Source organism: Trematomus bernacchii, unplaced genomic scaffold (assembly GCF_902827165.1).
Source record: "Trematomus bernacchii unplaced genomic scaffold, fTreBer1.1, whole genome shotgun sequence".
Taxonomy (NCBI): Eukaryota; Metazoa; Chordata; class Actinopteri; order Perciformes; family Nototheniidae; genus Trematomus; species Trematomus bernacchii.
Genome location: NW_022987342.1, coordinates 8,805,727 through 8,823,140, shown reverse-complemented (window position 1 = coordinate 8,823,140; position 17,414 = coordinate 8,805,727). Strand labels below are relative to the sequence as shown.

Below are 17,414 nucleotides of genomic sequence, written 5' to 3'. Positions count from 1 at the left end.
AGTATCATTAAAGATGATTCAAGCATACAGTATAGAACAGTCCTCTAGCAATCTGACTTTATCCAATCAAGCATTTTCTCAAATACAGCACAGCATGTTGCCATAGTGTGTAATATGTAGCAGGCAGAGCAGCAAATAGAAATAATAAAACTATTTGGAACTCTAGTACAAACTAGAGAATGCAATTCCTGAAGAAATTGCTAGTGGGAATGCTTTATGCTGAAAAGCTGACGCTGAATTGCTATGCTGAAATGTAATGTGTAAGAAGAAAGTGAAGAATTTAGATTGAAATGATACATGAACACTGGGGGCTTGAATGTGTGATGAGAGAAGAAAGTAAAAAAGCTTGGAAAAGCAGCAGAATATTTTAACTGCAAACTTTTGAACTAACTTGATGGCGAATGATCTGTCGCCATGCCAACGGTATTTGATGACACCCCATAATACGCTTAGATATGTTGATGGCTGCATCGTTACCAAACCTGTGAAGTTTTGGGCTGTTTGGAGTGTTCCATGACACAGGTGTTTATATTTGAGCTTACGACGTGTCCAGACCAAACCAAGGTTTCCATGGTGATGTGCAGTAATCAGTGAGAGGAGCGCATTTGCATTGTTCTGATTGAGAGATAAACCTCTTACATGTGAACGTTTTGTTGAAGAACCGTAACAGATATCGCGTGAAGCATGTCAAGGACCTTGAGCATCTGAAGTGTGCTTTTTGTGTACTTTCGGGTTAATAATGTGGCCTTTTTGGCAGATTAACTAAAGGTGTGCGGCTGCTGCTGTGAGGAAAGATGAGCCTGAATGTACAATGGGCTTTAATGGAGACATGCTGAAAGTTTTTGTCACTTCATGCCCTCAAGAGGCATTTTGTTTAATTGTTTTGCTTAATTTTTCGCTCAAGTTTCACCGCGGCTTGCAGTTTGTTTTATCGCGTCATTCAAAACAGACATACCGTTGACGCGCCGCGCCGTTGACGGACAGTTGAGGTTGTTTACACTTCCATGCAAGATCGTTTTGATTATTTCTGTCGTTGACTATGGAGGATATAACAACTATTGCTGCTTTGTACCTTCTGTGGAAGTCCTACAAACGTAGCAACAAACGCCGCTCTGTCTGGGTTCACAATATAATCAAGCGTCGCACACAGTTTGGTGAATATCATTGTTTGATCAAGGAACTGCGCCTGGATGACTGCCGTTTCCAGCGGTATTTTAGGATGACCTGTGTCCAGTTTGATGATATTCTGGCTCGGGTTGGTGTCAGGATTTCCCGGATGGACACAAACTACAGGCGTTCCCTCTCAGCTGCGGAGCACCTGTCAATATGTCTCTGGTAAATTGCTTTGTTTTGTTTTTTATTAGCGTGTTAATCTGTAATCAAGCAAACAACGGATGTATATTTTGTATAACTTACCAGGTATGCCTACTTCCTCGCTTATCTTCCTCCATGCGAGCTCTTTCTTATTGCGGTCCCGGTAGATATATGACATTGTATCATATATCTCCGGGAACCCACTGACAGCAACAACGATTTTCTCTTCCATCTTAATTCAACTGATCAACAGCAGGACGTCAGAGGGACGTCAGAGGGAATCCCAACGCTGATTGGCTTCCGCGAGAACGCGTCATGTGAATTTGACGCTCGAGTTGAAAAAATGGAACTCTCGCGTTTAACGCGGCACTGTTCAATCGCCTCAATCGCGTGATTCGCGCCGCATCCACCGCTTCATGCGCGCCGTCGGAGCGAATTCGCGTCTGTCCGCGTCTCTGCATTGACTTTACATGTAATCGCGCCGCCCCCAAACATCGCATCGCGTCCGGTGTGAACGCAGCATGAGTGTGTGTGAGTGAGCAAGCAGGTGGTGCCCGTTAGCTGATTAGCTACCTTCAACCTGCTGATTGGTCCACCTAAGGAGACGGGAGCATATTAAGCTGCAGCCGTGCAGTTCCTCGGCCCCTCTCTCTGACTCGACTTCTCCTACTCCCAACATTGTTGCGTTTATATCTGTCCTGTTGTGCTGTGGTCCTACTTATACCGTATACCGGTCCTCTTGTTTGTCTTGAAAACCTCAGAAAAGAAACTACTTTAACCTGTCCTTGTTGGACATGCTTTAATTTATGCGAAAGTGTGAAACCATTTTCTTTTGGTTGATTCTCGTTTTCTCCTGTTTATACTGTACTGTATGTCAAAGTAGGTACAGTAAGAAGCCTGTACGTTTATTTTTCTTATTGGTTAGGCAATATTTTTGTGTTCAGAGATTTGTTTGTTTTGTGGGTTGTTGCGCTTCTTTGTAAAAAACTTTGGTAATTACATTTACCAAACGGCATTCTCTGTCTCGGTGTCCATGTTCTTGGGAGTGGGAAAAGTGGGGAGAGTACAAATGTTATGCTGCGCCTAGGTTCCCCTAGACCTGGGCGTAAAAGATGTGTAACATTTTAAAGTTGGAATGAGGTTTCTGAGTGAAAGTATGAATGAACAGTTAGCAGTTGAAGTTGCATGAAGATTGTTCGAGTCTGAAGAGTTTCTCCATTGACTTCCATGTTAAACATTTGATGAATTATGGGATGTATCTCTGGAATTATGAAAGTTATGAATAAGAAAAGTAATAGCCATCGATTCCCGACCGAGCTGAACGTTTTGATGTTTGAACGGAGTTTCTGCGATGCGGAATGTGGGAGAAGTAGAGCAGCAAAATAACCCGGTGGAATAATAATAAAGAATTTCGTGCGTAGCATAACAAGTAGTGGGAATGCTGTATCGGCATTCCCACTAAATTAAATGTCAGACAATATATTCCTGTCTTTGCAACAACTTTGGAAAGGTTTTAACTTGGTGAACTAAGTATTGATTTTGACTGTTAAAAATGCTGAACTCCTAGTGACTGAAATAAAGAAGAATTTGTGCTGTGATCTAAAAACAAAAGACTCACGTTTTTGTTCACATTATAAAATGTGATTACATCACACGGTATTAGAGGTGCAGTTATATGTAAGATACAGTGATGGGGTTTATCTCAGAGAGAAATCTAAATGTGGTGATGGGAGTGATCATAATGTGTCTCTGCATCTCCATCTGTCTCCCCTGCTCGGGTCCTCTGGGTTCAACTCATCTTCTCTTTCATCTTCTCACTTTATCCCCTTATCTCTATATTTTTTTCACTTTTGTGTCTGCCTCACATTCCCTCAGCACTGGCAAACCAGCGCACCTCCAAAGTGTGCCGTGTGCAGCCTGCTTGACCTTTACGCCCTGTCCACTCTCTCTTCAGCCCCCTACTGTAGTTTCCAGGAAGAGAGATCCATGTCTAAACAGTGGAAAGAATAAAAGTCAGTTAATTCCACCTCATTACGTAAATGCTCTCTGCTCTTATGAGCCCTGACCACAGCTTTAAATGACACGAGTAAACTCTGGTCAATAGCGTGCTGTGGGAGCGTGCCTACGTCATCAGACTCGTTTACAGAGAGCGGAGAGGAGGTCCATGAAAGGATAAGGAGAGGGCATCTGACAAGTGAAGCAATGAAGAAGAGGAAATGTTCTTGCCCACACAGGCTCCGCCCACTTTTGTACTCTGGGTAATATTCTTCTCCACTACACGCCCACACACACCCAAGAAATGTGCATATATGAAGTTAGCTACTTGAATATGTACAGATCACACAGTTTATAATGAGAATATGCTACTGTCTGTTATGCTTTTAGTTTTCTGCAATCAGCAAATTGCACACTCACTTGAAGCCGTTAAGGATCAGTAGGGTTGATGTTTTGGCCCAACATGGCGCACATTCGCTGGGGTTCCACACCCTGTACCAATACAGTCCAGTAAACGGGGTGTGTGTGTGAGTTAGATCGAAAGTTACACATTACGCAGAGCCCTCTACCACCCTGTCTCTCTATTGGACAACAGACAGTGGCAGAGCTGCCTTTTCTACTGTGTGGTCTGCACACAGTCCGGTATGCTCGTCCTGATTGGCCGGCTAATTCTTGTGGTTGAATTTGCGTGTTATTGTAGAAGAATATAACATAGAGTACAGTACACGGTACAGGGCGTCAGGTAGTTCAGTGGTTAGAGGTATCCACTACCAAGTACAAGGGTTTGACTCCCCAGCCGGACAAAGTATTAAGCAATGTCCTCCCCTCTGTCTCCCCCTTCAACACTGCATCTTGAATAAAGGCAATCTCTGGCCAACAAAATACTTACATTTTTTTTTAAAAGACTGTGTTTATATAACTAGGGTTATACTATAGAACATATGTTCATAAAATATCAGTTCCTGCTAGAAAAGATGACTTTTGTTATGGACCGTGGTTTGTCTGTTGGCTGTCTTCAAAGCCTCCACTGTGCTCCTGCCACTGACCTATGACGCAGAAAGGCTTCCTGGCGAAGCGGAGGCGTCCCTGCCACCCTCTGTAGCGACAGCAGCATCCTGCCGACCAGATACGCACAATGTACTCCAACCCAAACACCACGATCATCACAAACTCCTGTTCAAAGACACAGAAACAACAGTTGTTTTAGACACGAGGTAATGATGGTAACAGAATATACAGTACGAATGTGGTTTGCATTACATCTGTTATTGTCAGTGTGGATTGCAAATACATACTCAGATGTTATTTACTATAAATATTGGTACATTTATACTGATCACTATGGCAACATTTTCGAAACTTTGTCATTCATGAGACGTAACAACTTGTGAGTGCAAATGGTAACATCCAAAACATTACAATTAGGCTTCAAAACCTTGTAAAAACTCAGTAAATTGGCCAATGCCACCAAAAAGAGAGGTTTGGTCACTGTGTTAGCAGTTAGCTTCAACTGATCAATATTTTAGGATTTTTTTGGCAGTCAACCTTGGTAGGGTTTCTTTGGAAATAATATATACTTTGTTCACAGCCTGCTATACAAGAAGGTCACAGCTTTTTACATTTTGTCAGAATAAATTTTTCTATGAAAATCAATACCATACTACTCTACCTTAGTACAGAGCAAAGGATATGCACAGTTTGTCTGTGTAGCAGTGTGTTACATGTATTGTAAATTAACCATTCATCTTTCTTTTGAAATTAAACACAGAGCTAAATTAAAATGTGTGCCAAAAAACACACAACAACCATTCAAATAAACGCGACATGTGAATTACATTTGTTTTGAACAAAAAACGAATTGTTTGGATCTAGATATTTGAAAAGTAATCCTAGTTCAAGAATTGAGTCAAACCAAAAGGGAAAAACAGAGTATTGTATCTTCTAAAATCTTCCTGGCTTGGCTCCCATTAGAGTCATGAGCGACTGTATAAAAGGCGACCTTTGGTCCAGGTAAGAGGCTTTTGAAAAACATGTTGAGTTTTTTTGAAGCATCTTCAGCTTTAGTTCTCTTCTGTTCCAAACTCTTTCTTAAGGTAACTCTGAACTCCATTCAGTGCACTTAAGAAAAGAACAGTTCGAGGGTAGACACTTAAACAATAGAGGCAATCATCTAGAAGTCTAGGTCTGCTATCCATTAAAGAGAAGGTGAAATCTGAATTCAGTACTTTCAGTTATTCTCACTCATTTTGGTGTATTTTCTTTTTTAAACAAGCTCAAATCTCTCTTCCTTTGAGCAAATTGCAGATGCTCTGGCACATGTACTGTGTACAATTGGCACAATAACTAATTCTAAATAAAAATGTCAAACTCTTTAAAACATCTTACATGTAAAAGCCATCAAATCAAAATGATCCTTATAACATTTGATGGAAATACATTTATATTTCCCATAAATATCTTTGCCATTGTTTTACATATTAAGGATGTACACTTTCTTGGATTTTGCTTCAGGATTTGTTTGTTTTTAGCATGGTTGTAATTTTGTGGCAAGCTTTCTGTTCCCTGTATATGATTTTACATAAGCGTTTGGAAGAATTACTACATAAATACATAAATATTAATACACCTATTTCAGTAGAACTAATTTGAGACACATTTGACTTCCTATACGGAACTTATAAACTGAGGGGGCCGTGCTAGGGCCAGCAGTGAGGGACAAAGGAGACAAAGTGTTCAACATTTTAAAATGTTTAGATTGGTACAAAGTCATATCGCAAAAAATAACATAAAATACTGTTGTAAAAAAATGGTGTAAATTACTGTGTTATAATTTGAGTGGAGATACTTATTTGTTGTTCCTTTGGCCCAGGTTAAAGCACAGTCTGTTCTGCAACATTATCACAAATTGTATTATCAAAGATTCCTCTTTTGGACGGGGTCACAAGGGGTTTGATTCTCAGTGTTACAGGGGCACTGGCCCCTGTTGGCCCTCCCAGAACCGCCTATCGCCATGCCACACTTTTATTCCCGGAATCATGGAAAAGGCTTAGAAACAGCATTAGTTCTGAACACCTAACCCTAACCTTAATCCCTAACATACACTATTTCAGTTATTGACAATTTGTTACGGTTTTGTATTTATGTTTTCATTTTCCACCTTTGTTTTGAAATGTTTTCCTCCTTGGCCCGTTCTCATTTCATCAAATGTCCCTCCTCGACTCCTCGACTCCTCGGTCCTCCGGTAGTGACCCGGAAATGAATTTTAGCGCGCCATGTTGAAGGACATCTCATTTCTCGAAATGCACATCGAGGACCGAGCATCGAGCGTCGAGGAGGCTCTCTGGAGGAGCTATAACCGAGGATACACTGATGGGTCCTCCACGGTCCTTCACGGCTCCTTCGTGGATGCATTTCCGGCAACAGAGATGTTTCAAAGAGTCGAGACGCACGGCCGGACTGATCTCAGCCAATGACAGCTCTGCATGCATCCCCTGGATATTATTTTATTAACTGCTTTCATCGCGACGCGATGTTTACAGTGACGGCCCCTACACACGGCGGCGTGCGGTGACTCTTCAACGCTTCTGCCCATTCACTTTGAATGGGGTGACGTCACGATTCGCCGAACTGCATTCTGGGAGCAAAGCGTAGCTTTCCTCGCGGTGCTCGCTGCAAAAGTAGAGCATGTTCTACTTTTGAAGCTGAGGCGGAGGCGGCAGCCAATCAAATCCCGCGTATGCAAATCTGACAGTTCACGCGCTAGCCAATCAAACCGCGTGTATGCTGAGAGAGCCAGACCGCAGTTAATTTCCTCATATGCCAAAAAATGGACGGTAGGGAATCACCCGGTGCTTTCAGTCCCTGTTCACCTACCGGGATACAAACCGGAGGAGCCAGGCATGGAGGGAGGTGGCAGAGACAGTGGGTGAAACTGGTAGGTTTTCGCCTGTTTGGGGAGTTTATATCCAGTGTACTTCGTTTGAATGGACAGCAGGCATAGACAGTATATTTAGCCACCATGCAATGTTGCATAAAATAGCACCATAGACATTAATTAAAAATCGCTTTTTAGACATTAATGTCTATGGTGAGATTCATACACGGGAGCCTTTTTAAAGCCTTTTTACCCCGCTGCAAACAGAACCCCCCCCCCCCTTCCCATCACAAACTTTGCACAGACCCCCCCTTCCAATTATCAACTTCTGTATTGTTTCCGCAAACTCTTGTGTCCTGCAGCAGCTAAACGTTTTGCAAGCCCCCGTTCGTTTAGTACCTAAAATAATAGACATCGCTTTTTCCAGCTGACAAACCCGACTTTCTGGTCACTTCTTCAATTTTCCAGCCCTTGGGGAGAGACACGGGAGATTCATGTGATTGGTTGTTGGTCGCGTTCCTCGCGTAAACTCTCCAAGCTCAAGACACGCCCACCGCCAAGCGGCAACGCACGCCGCCGTGTGTAGGCTGCGTGACGGCCCCTACACACGGCGGCGTGCGGTGACTCTTCAACGCTTCTGCCCATTCACTTTGAATGGGGTGACGTCACGATTCGCCGAACTGCATTCTGGGAGCAAAGCGTAGCTTTCCTCGCGGTGCTCGCTGCAAAAGTAGAGAATGTTCTACTTTTGAAGCTGAGGCGGAGGCGGCAGCCAATCAAATCCCGCGTATGCAAATCTGACAGTTCACGCGCTAGCCAATCAAACCGCGTGTATGCTGGCAGAGCCAGACCGCAGTTCATTTCCTCATATGCCAAAAAATTGAGGAGAAAATAATCGTAGCGGTAGGGAATCACCCGGTGCTTTCAGTCCCTGTTCACCTACCGGGATACAAACCGGAGGAGCCAGGCATGGAGGGAGGTGGTAGAGACAGTGGGTGAAACTGGTAGGTTTTCGCCTGTTTGGGGAGTTTATATCCAGTGTACTTCGTTTGAATGGACAGCAGGCATAGACAGTATATTTAGCCACCATGCAATGTTGCATAAAATAGCACCATAGACATGAATTAAAAATCGCTTTTTAGATATTAATGTCTATGGTGAGATTCATACACGGGAGCCTTTTTAAAGCCTTTTTACCCCGCTGCAAACAGAACCCCCCCCCCCCCCTTCCCATCACAAACTTTACACAGATCCCCCCTTCCAATTATCAACTCATGTCTTGTTTCCGCAAACTCTTGTGTCCTGCAGCAGCTAAACGTTTTGCAAGCCCCCGTTCGTTTAGTACCTAAAATAATAGACATCGCTTTTTCCAGCTGACAAACCCGACTTTCTGGTCACTTCTTCAATTTTCCAGCCCTTGGGGAGGGACACGGGAGATTCATGTGATTGGTTGTTGGTCGCGTTGCTCGCGTAAACTCCCCAAGCTCAAGACACGCCCACCGCCAAGCGGCAACGCACGCCGCCGTGTGTAGGCTGCGTGACGCAGCCTACACACGGCGGCGTGCGTTGACGCTTCAACGCTTCTGCCCATTCACTTTGAATGGGGTGACGTCACGATTCGCCGAACTGCATTCTGGGAGCAAAGCGTAGCTTTTCTCTCGGTGCTCGCTGCAAAAGTAGAGCAATGTTCTACTTTTGAAGCTGAGGCGGAGGCGTCAGCCAATCAAATCCCGCGTATGCACATCTGCCAGTACAAGCGCTAGCCAATCAAACCGCGTGTATGCTGAGAGAGCCAGACCGCAGTTCATTTCCTCATATGCCAAAAAATGGAGGAGAAAATCATCGTAGCGGTAGGGAATCACCCGGTGCTTTCAGTCCCTGTTCACCTACCGGGATACAAACTGGAGGAGCCAGGCATGGAGGGAGGTGGCAGAGACAGTGGGTGAAACTGCTAGGTTTTCGCCTGTTTGGGGAGTTTGTCCTTCGTTTGAATGGACAGCAGGCATAGACAGTATATTTAGCCACCATGCAATGTTGCATAAAATAGCAGCATAGACATTAATTAAAAATCGCTTTTTAGACATTAATGTCTGGTGAGATTCATACACGGGAGCCTTTTTAAAGCCTTTTTACCCCGCTGCAAACAGAAACCCCCCCCCTTCCCATCACAAACTTTACACAGACCCCCCCTTCCAATTATCAACTCCTGTCTTGTTTCTGCAAACTCTTGTGTCCTGCAGCAGCTAAAAGTTTTGCAAGCCCCCGTTCGTTTAGTACCTAAAATAATAGACATCGCTTTTTCCAGCTGACAAACCCGACTTTCTGGTCACTTCTTCAATTTTCCAGCCCTTGGGGAGAGACACGGGAGATTCATGTGATTGGTTGTTGGTCGCGTTGCTCGCGTAAACTCCCCAAGCTCAAGACACGCCCACCGCCAAGCGGCAACGCACGCCGCCGTGTGTAGGCTGCGTAACCCCTAGATTCCACCGGGTCCGTCTGCGGCGCGTTACGGGCGCATTATGGGCGCGTTACGGGCGCGTTACGGGCGCGTTACGGGCGCGTTACGGGCGCGTTACGGGCGCGTTACGGCGGCGCCGCGGTGCTCACGGCGATCGCGGCGATCGCGGCCACTCTAGTCAATGGGTGCTATTCCACCACACGCGGCGCGTTACGGCCCAGAAGCGTCCCAGAAGCGTCCCAGAAGCGGCTCGGCGCAGGGCTCCTCTAAAATTAGGATGAATCCTATTTTTGTCGCGGCGCAGCCGTAACGTAAGGTCGGGCAGGCAGGAAGTGGAACTTTCAGAGCATATATAGCATATATATATAGATATATACACACACACAAACTAATTTTGCAGACCCTATCCCTCCGTAGTCTTTCAAGTAGGAGGAGAAATGCCAGCGTTCTCCTCCGGTTTACAGGCACTGTGTAAATTATATATAGAATAATTATGATGATGAATGCATTTTTTTTACCACTAAAATACAGCAACACATCTTTGATTCATGTCGTTTATAACTGGAATATTACAGTTATTATTAACTTTGTCTGTACAAAGTAGCCTGTCCAGGAAATATGCCCAAATCAACAAAAACTGCGAGCCGGCAGGCAAGACTCTCCGCTTCTGAAATGCTTCTGAAACGCGCCTGGTAGGGTATGACGCCGGAGGAGGCCGGACCAAAACCGCGGCGCAGCGCAGACGGACCTCTAGATTCCACCGGGTTTTGGTCCGGCCTCCTCCGGCGTCATACCCTACCAGGCGCGTTTCAGAAGCATTTCAGAAGCGGAGCGTCTTGCCTGCCGGCTCGCAGTTTTTGTTGATTTGGGCATATTTCCTGGACAGGCTACTTTGTACAGACAAAGTTAATAATAACTGTAATATTCCAGTTATAAACGACATGAATCAAAGATGTGTTGCTGTATTTTAGTGGTAAAAAAAATGCATTCATCATCATAATTATTCTATATATAATTTACACAGTGCCTGTAAACCGGAGGAGAACGCTGGCATTTCTCCTCCTACTTGAAAGACTACGGAGGGATAGGGTCTGCAAAATTAGTTTGTGTGTGTGTATATATATAGGTCTATATAGCTCTGAACGTTCCACTTCCTGCCTGCCCGACCTTACGTTACGGCTGCGCCGCGACAAAAATAGGATTCGATCCTAATTTTAGAAAAGCCCTGCGCCGAGCCGCTTCTGGGACGCGTCTGAGCCGTAACGCGCCGCGTGTGGTGGAATAGCACCCATTGACTAGAGTGGCCGCGATCACCTTGAGCACCGCAGCGCAGCCGTAACGCGTCCGTAACGCGTCCGTAACGCGCCGCAGACGGACCCGGTGGAATCTAGGGGTAAGAACAGCTGTGAGGTCCGTGCAGAAAGCAGAGCAGTGTGTAAAATATATATCACTCAGTATAACAGGCCTACTCTCTTTATTTGCTTTAGTTTAGTAGATATCTACAAACAAAGTCGATATTTTTCTAAAACCATTTAGTGCTTCACATAATAAAATACACAACGGCTGTAGCCTGATTATGCTTTAGGAGCTGTAGGTGCGTGTGTGTAGTGTAGGTGTGTGTGGTACAGTGTGTGCGTAGATGCAGCGGACAGACAGGTCTCAGTTGGTTTGGTGTCCTCTGCTTACTTGTAATACTTGTAAATAAAACTTTTGGCCCGTCATTTATTTTCCTCATTGTAGCGACCAGAGAGGGGAGAGGGGGGGGGGATATATCCAGTCTCTGATAGTGTTACGTTATTATGAGAGTGCTCTGTTTGATTCTGAAATTGTATATATTTATATAAATATATACATATGTATGTGTGTGTGTCTGTGTGTATGTCCGCATCTGTAGCCTGTTATTGTCTCATTATACCGCACTGTGAATGAATTAAAAGTAAATATATAAGTCGTCATGAACACATCTGTCCATCAGATAGGGCTGCTGTGCCTCCTGTCATCATTAATGGACGTCTCTTTAAAATGACCCCTCAGAGGAGAGGAGTTCTCATTTCTCTAACCGCCTGCTGCTTCCCCTCCTTTCTCCTCGGCTCCCCTCCTCGACTCCTCCGCTCGCATATCCTGTGGGCGGGACTAAGTCTCGAGGATAGGAGTCGAGGAGGGGAGTCGAGGAGGGACATTTGATGAAATGAGAACGGGCCCTTGTGTCTTCTCTTATCCTTCTTCCTGTGTTTGCCTTCCTGTCGTTAGTTTCCCTGGTGTGTCTGATTGTCTGATTGTGTTCACCTGTTGCCCTTGTGTTTCTGCCTCCCTTACCCCAGCTGTGTCTTGTCTTGTGATTACCCCTCTCTGTATTTAGTATTGTCTTCCCCTGTGTGCCTTGTCGGTTCATTGTTGGTTTTTCCTGTCTCCCTCCATGTTGGTCACGATCGTTTTTTCCCATGTTATCCATGCCATGCTTTTTTGCTCATCAGCTTTGTAAATAAAGCTCATTTTTGTTCTAGACCTGTTACCTCTTTTTGTAGTCTGCAGTTGGGTCCTACCTTTTCCACGCTACCTAACACAATTGACATTGATTGAAAGCAATAAAGAGCAGTGAAAGACACAACAAAACCCAAAAATATTACTTTACGTTACTATTTTATTGGCGGGGCTTATTCATTGGTGAGGCTGTAGTTTGAAATGAGAAAAAAACGATGAATATTAAGGAAATAAAAAACTAAGGGCATTTCTAAGGCAAATCAAAACTAAAGTGGTATTTTGTTGATGGAAAAAGATTTTTGGCTGATGATGTGCATTCCTACCAGAATGAGGAGGCAGTAGGAGGAGAAGTCCTGATGAGCCGGGATGGTGGAGAACACAGAGAGGACCAGGCAGCTGAACACCAGCACAAACCTAAACAGAACAACAGAAACACGTCAATACAACATACGCACAAAACTGTGATGACATCAATGGCCTGACCTCTGAAACAACCACAATGATCATCAGATGAAATCCAAAATGTACCAAACATAATTTCCACTGGTCACAAATGTGCTGTTGATCACAGAAATGTGCGCTGAGGTGGAATTGTCCGCTTTATTTTCCCCTGTGACAGACTCTTGAACCCATTCTGGCACTGAGGGACGAGCAGAACACGAACAACCTGGCAGCACAATCACAGAACCTATTTCCTCTCCGCAGTGAACCGTGAGGCCGGCCATTATTCAATTTCCTGAGATATCAAGTTAATCATGCTTGTTTGTGTAACATGATTTGCAAGAAACAAGCACTTAAACTGCGGCTATTGGAAAACAAGCAACATCCGACCATTTCCACACTCCGACTGTCGCTCCCTCCGCCAGGAACCCGTAGCCTGCCATCTCCGTAACCATAACATTTTTTTTTCCATCGCGTAGATCTTCCAAAAACACATCGTTGTCTGAAATAGGAGCGAGGGGTTTAGAGTTACGGGGGCTGTTGATGCTAAACAGTGAAAGCACATCTGTGTTTTATCATCCTGGATCTCCTCTTGAGCATGCTGGTTGACAAGCTCTGTGCGTATTTCTCTTTCAAGGAGAGGCTTCAGTAGATCACACATTGGCTTGTATAAGCAGTCATGTCCTACTTCATGTTTGTCCAGTAGCATACAAATAATTGTAATTGTCGCCTTTTTGCTAAGCATTAACCTTTTTGCGTCTAAATATGTGGAGAACTTTCACTTTCAGGCAACTGGTGTTTCGCCAGTATGGACAGAAAGAACTGTAAGTGCAACTCCAGTCATTTGGGGGGGGAAGACCTTGCCTAATGGTTCTACAAACCAGAGTCGAACCTACGTACCTGGCACAGGGACCACATATTGGGGTTTTTTTGGGCCAAAAGTTCCTTTATTGAAGAGACAGAGTTAAATCTGGAGAAGGAGGGGTGGATCCTGTAAATGATGGCTGAACCCCGGTCCTCTGCAAGAGTCCCAGTGAATGGGCTGCAACTGGACACAATGGATAGATGATGCACTCTCAAATGAGACATACTTTGCCATTACTGCTGCCCAAATAAAACAGATTGTAACCTTGAATAAAATTACGGATGATATTTGGGATAATCTGAGTTCACAACGCCACAACATATATCATAAGAATGTTGTCGTTTGCGGGCATTTTATTACTGAAATGTTAAATATTATACCTTTATGTTGATATAGTGAACTTGCAATATTTGGTAATCGTACTTCTGTCAAGTCTGTCAAGTATTCATATTCACTCTCTTTTAGCTACATTTTTGGTCTCCAACACCTCCTGTGGATGATCTGCCTCTTTAGCTGCTAAATGCTCTACTATGTTCACCAGCTAGCAGCTAGCTCGATCAAAGAGTTTGAAAGAAGTCTTTAACCTGTTAAGCCCTGAGCCTGTTTTTCAGGTCTCAGGCTCGAAAATGACATTCCCAGAACAAATGACCATATCTTCCATTCTAAAAGGGTTAAATTAATAATCTTTATTCTCAAAGTAATGATAAACCTGTGAGTTGGATGTAGAAAAGTCAGAATCAATATAGATGTTTTTTATTTTAAAGAAAATTCAGATTTTACATAGTAAAAAACTGTAAATTATAGTGTCCGTCCAAAAATTATTTTTTACAGATAGTGAAAACTACCCTTGGATGATGGGTTAGTAGACTAAAAGCTTTAGGAATCCAAAGTACAACATATAATAAGTACCCTGTATCAAGATTGATGCAAAACAAGTGAAATTTGACCTTTTTAGAGAGATTTAGCCAAAAAACCCCACTTCTGGGGTCATTTGGGTGGATTTGACCTATCTCTGGCCCCCCTTGCTCAATTTTGATGAATGAAATCTCTTTATAACCGCTAGAGCCAATGGAATCGAGGGAAAGTTCTATACACACCAAAACGTTAACAAATAAGGAGTGAGAGTGACGCGTTACCAAAACCGGAAGCTGCATACACTCTGGTGGCTACCATTAGGAGCTAACTTTTCCGCTCCGATTTTTACATAAAAAATGGAATTATGGATTATAAATAATTTTTTCAAAGGCACAGGTACATTATCAACCTATGGATCAACAGTTGTAGCCTTTTTTTTTCGTTTTAATGCCATTGAACACGTCTTTTGACCTAATTGACAGCTACGGTGAGACGATCTGCCGTAAAAGCTCCGTAAAGGTACGTGTTGTGATGTCTGTGTTTGCTTCCCCTGTCGCAAGTTCGGATCGCTCAGTGATGATACCATACCTAAATAATCTGTGGAGTCTCAGCTTTAATCGGCTATATTGTATGTGCAGCTACGATAAGTAATAAGGGTATTTTTATCTTGAATTGTGTGCCGCAGTGCGTTAGAATTTTTTCGCTCAGGGGTCATTTAGACCCTTCTTATGAGACTTGTGTTTTGTTTTGGTAAAAATGGTTCATATCTTGTTAGCTGAGATTCTTCCCGTTAATCTGGTGCTACACATTAATAGTTTCATAAATGTTAAGAAGCCCTGAGACATTATCTCGAAAAAAAAAAACGGTGGGAGGGGTCCAATGGGGGGATCGCCGTGCTTAAGAGGTTAAAGCCTGAACAAAGGGCCCAATCAGGATTACATTCTGTGTTTGAAAGGGGCATGTGTGGAAATGGTGGGTGTGCAGAAGGGGACAGTGTTCCATAGCTTGCAATACAATACAGGACTGTGTTTACATGACCCCATATGGGCCCTATTTATCATCCAGAGAGGTCAGAGGTCGACATTTTATATGATTATATCATTTTCCTAGGCCCGTAGATTCTCATCTTGCTCTGTGAAAGTGAAATAAAAGCAAGTATCAAAAATGTGAGGTTTGCTCTGTTGACATTTCGAAAAATGTGATTAACTGTACTTTGATTTGAGGAAAACATCTAGTGACAAGCATTGTGGCGCTGTCATGGGAAAAGCAAGCTCCTTGTCACCGGTACACCTACGCCTCACACACTTACAAGGTTGTCAGAGCGAAAATTACACAGTGACAATCATCCATAGCCAAACTTGCGGTTCCAGTCTGAATATATTTACTTGTAAAGGGGATAGAGAATGAGTGAAAAGCACCCTGACAGCATCATTAAGCTCTCAACGAAGTTCACTAATGAATCCTACAAACTACCGTTCTCAGCTGGCCTCTGTGTGTCACAATGCCCGGATATCACAGGCGGCTCGATTCATCTGGAGTGTCGCTCAGCACTTCCAGCAGAGTGTTCGCTCTTAACCTTCCAAACAGCCACTGCTGTACATGAAAATTGCTTATATATTCACACCAGCGCAATAGCATAGAGACGTCTGTCCATCCACCCACTCACACAGTCACCTCTTTCAAATGCGTCCTGCATTCACATACAAACAGAAAGAGAGGAGTGGGAAGTGGTGCTCTCATTTACATAATTTAATGGGTTGTTAGACTAATGGCAAACCCTGCAGCAGTGTTTTATAGCCTATTGTACGTCATCATTTCAAATTCAATGGTGGATAAAAACAGTCACGGGGTGTCGCAAGGTGAATAGAAGAGTAATATTATTACATGTTCCAAGTATACCAATATTCCAAGTTTGATTATTTAAAATTCAATTCCTATACCGGCTGCTTTTGTTACAATGATCTATGATCTACATTGTCAGTGACCTGTAGACCCACCTGCTGACGGTGTTTCTCAGTGTAACCATCACTCTGACGATCATCAAAAACTACTGTTTGTGTGTTAGTTTGGTATTTAAAAGGGGCTCTATCGTGCTTTGTCGGGATTTTCCTTTCCTTTATGTTTATGTGCAAGTAAATGGTCTGCAAAGGCTACAATTCTGGGGGGAGTGTGTTGCCATTGGACTCCTTTGTTTACTTCCGTAACATAGTGACATCACTATGTAACACTCAGCTTTTATTGTCTAGCGCTCCAACGCATTGTACGTGATAGGGGCGGGACATTTGCGACACATCTTTAAGTGGTTGACCAATCACAAGAGAGCCAGCTAACAATTCAGAGCAGACTGGGCTCTGGTTTCAGACAGAGGGTGAAAAGAGGTGCTGCAGCACAGGCAGTATGAGACAAATAAAGACCTTTTTGAACATTAAGCATGGAGACATGTCCCAGTAGAGACACTACATACTGATGTGAACCTGAAAGTGAGCAGAATAGGGCCCCTTTAATAGAGTAATGATGATGTAATAATCTGATTGGGTTTCTTCATGTCAGGTGTAACAGAAGAAGCTCTGTATTTGTCCCGATGCTGTCCACGGTCCTGAAGATACATTCTCTGTTGGTTGTTGATATTCAATTATGTATAACATTAGTCTATTTCCCTCCTTTATGGGGACTGTGACCAGAGACTCGCCCCCCCCCCCCCCCCCCCCCTCCCCCTCTTTTGAGGTCATGCTGTCACATTCCTCCACACAGCCAGCCATGCATCCATCTATCAAAGCACTCTTTACATCAGGCCTGACAGCGTTCCAACATTGGCGGCCCTGTGAGTGTACTCAGCACATTTCAAAGGCTTACATGGTGGAGGAGTAGATTTAAGAGCCGTGTCACACACTGTTAGCTTATCACTTGTTTAAATACTTCATTTACATTCCCGGTCCTCGCACCACTTCAGCACAGTCGCACACATAGGCACAAACAGTACATCTGCAAGACAGCGTGTGTTCCGCTGACAGTGAGCCTGTAAAGATCAGAGGGACACTGCCATGTCACCGAAGACGACCGAACAATTTCCATAATACACCGTGCTCTTTCAAAGGCTGAGCCAGGGATGCACAGTGGATCTTTTTTCTAAG

General features: G+C 43.8%; 1 protein-coding gene across 4 annotated transcripts in view; it reads right to left on the bottom strand.

Moving 5' to 3' along the window:
* The window catches only part of LOC117483311 (potassium voltage-gated channel subfamily KQT member 5-like), a 156,622-nt gene that overhangs the window by 42,959 nt on the left and 96,249 nt on the right, over positions 1-17,414 (bottom strand). For all 4 annotated transcript variants that reach the window (XM_034131589.1, XM_034131606.1, XM_034131599.1 and 1 more), the window contains exons 2-3: positions 12,446-12,536; positions 4,356-4,482 (exon numbers count right to left, since the gene is read on the bottom strand). In XM_034131589.1, coding sequence (XP_033987480.1) covers positions 4,356-4,482; positions 12,446-12,536 — 218 coding nt within the window. The remainder of the gene's footprint in view (positions 1-4,355; positions 4,483-12,445; positions 12,537-17,414) is intronic.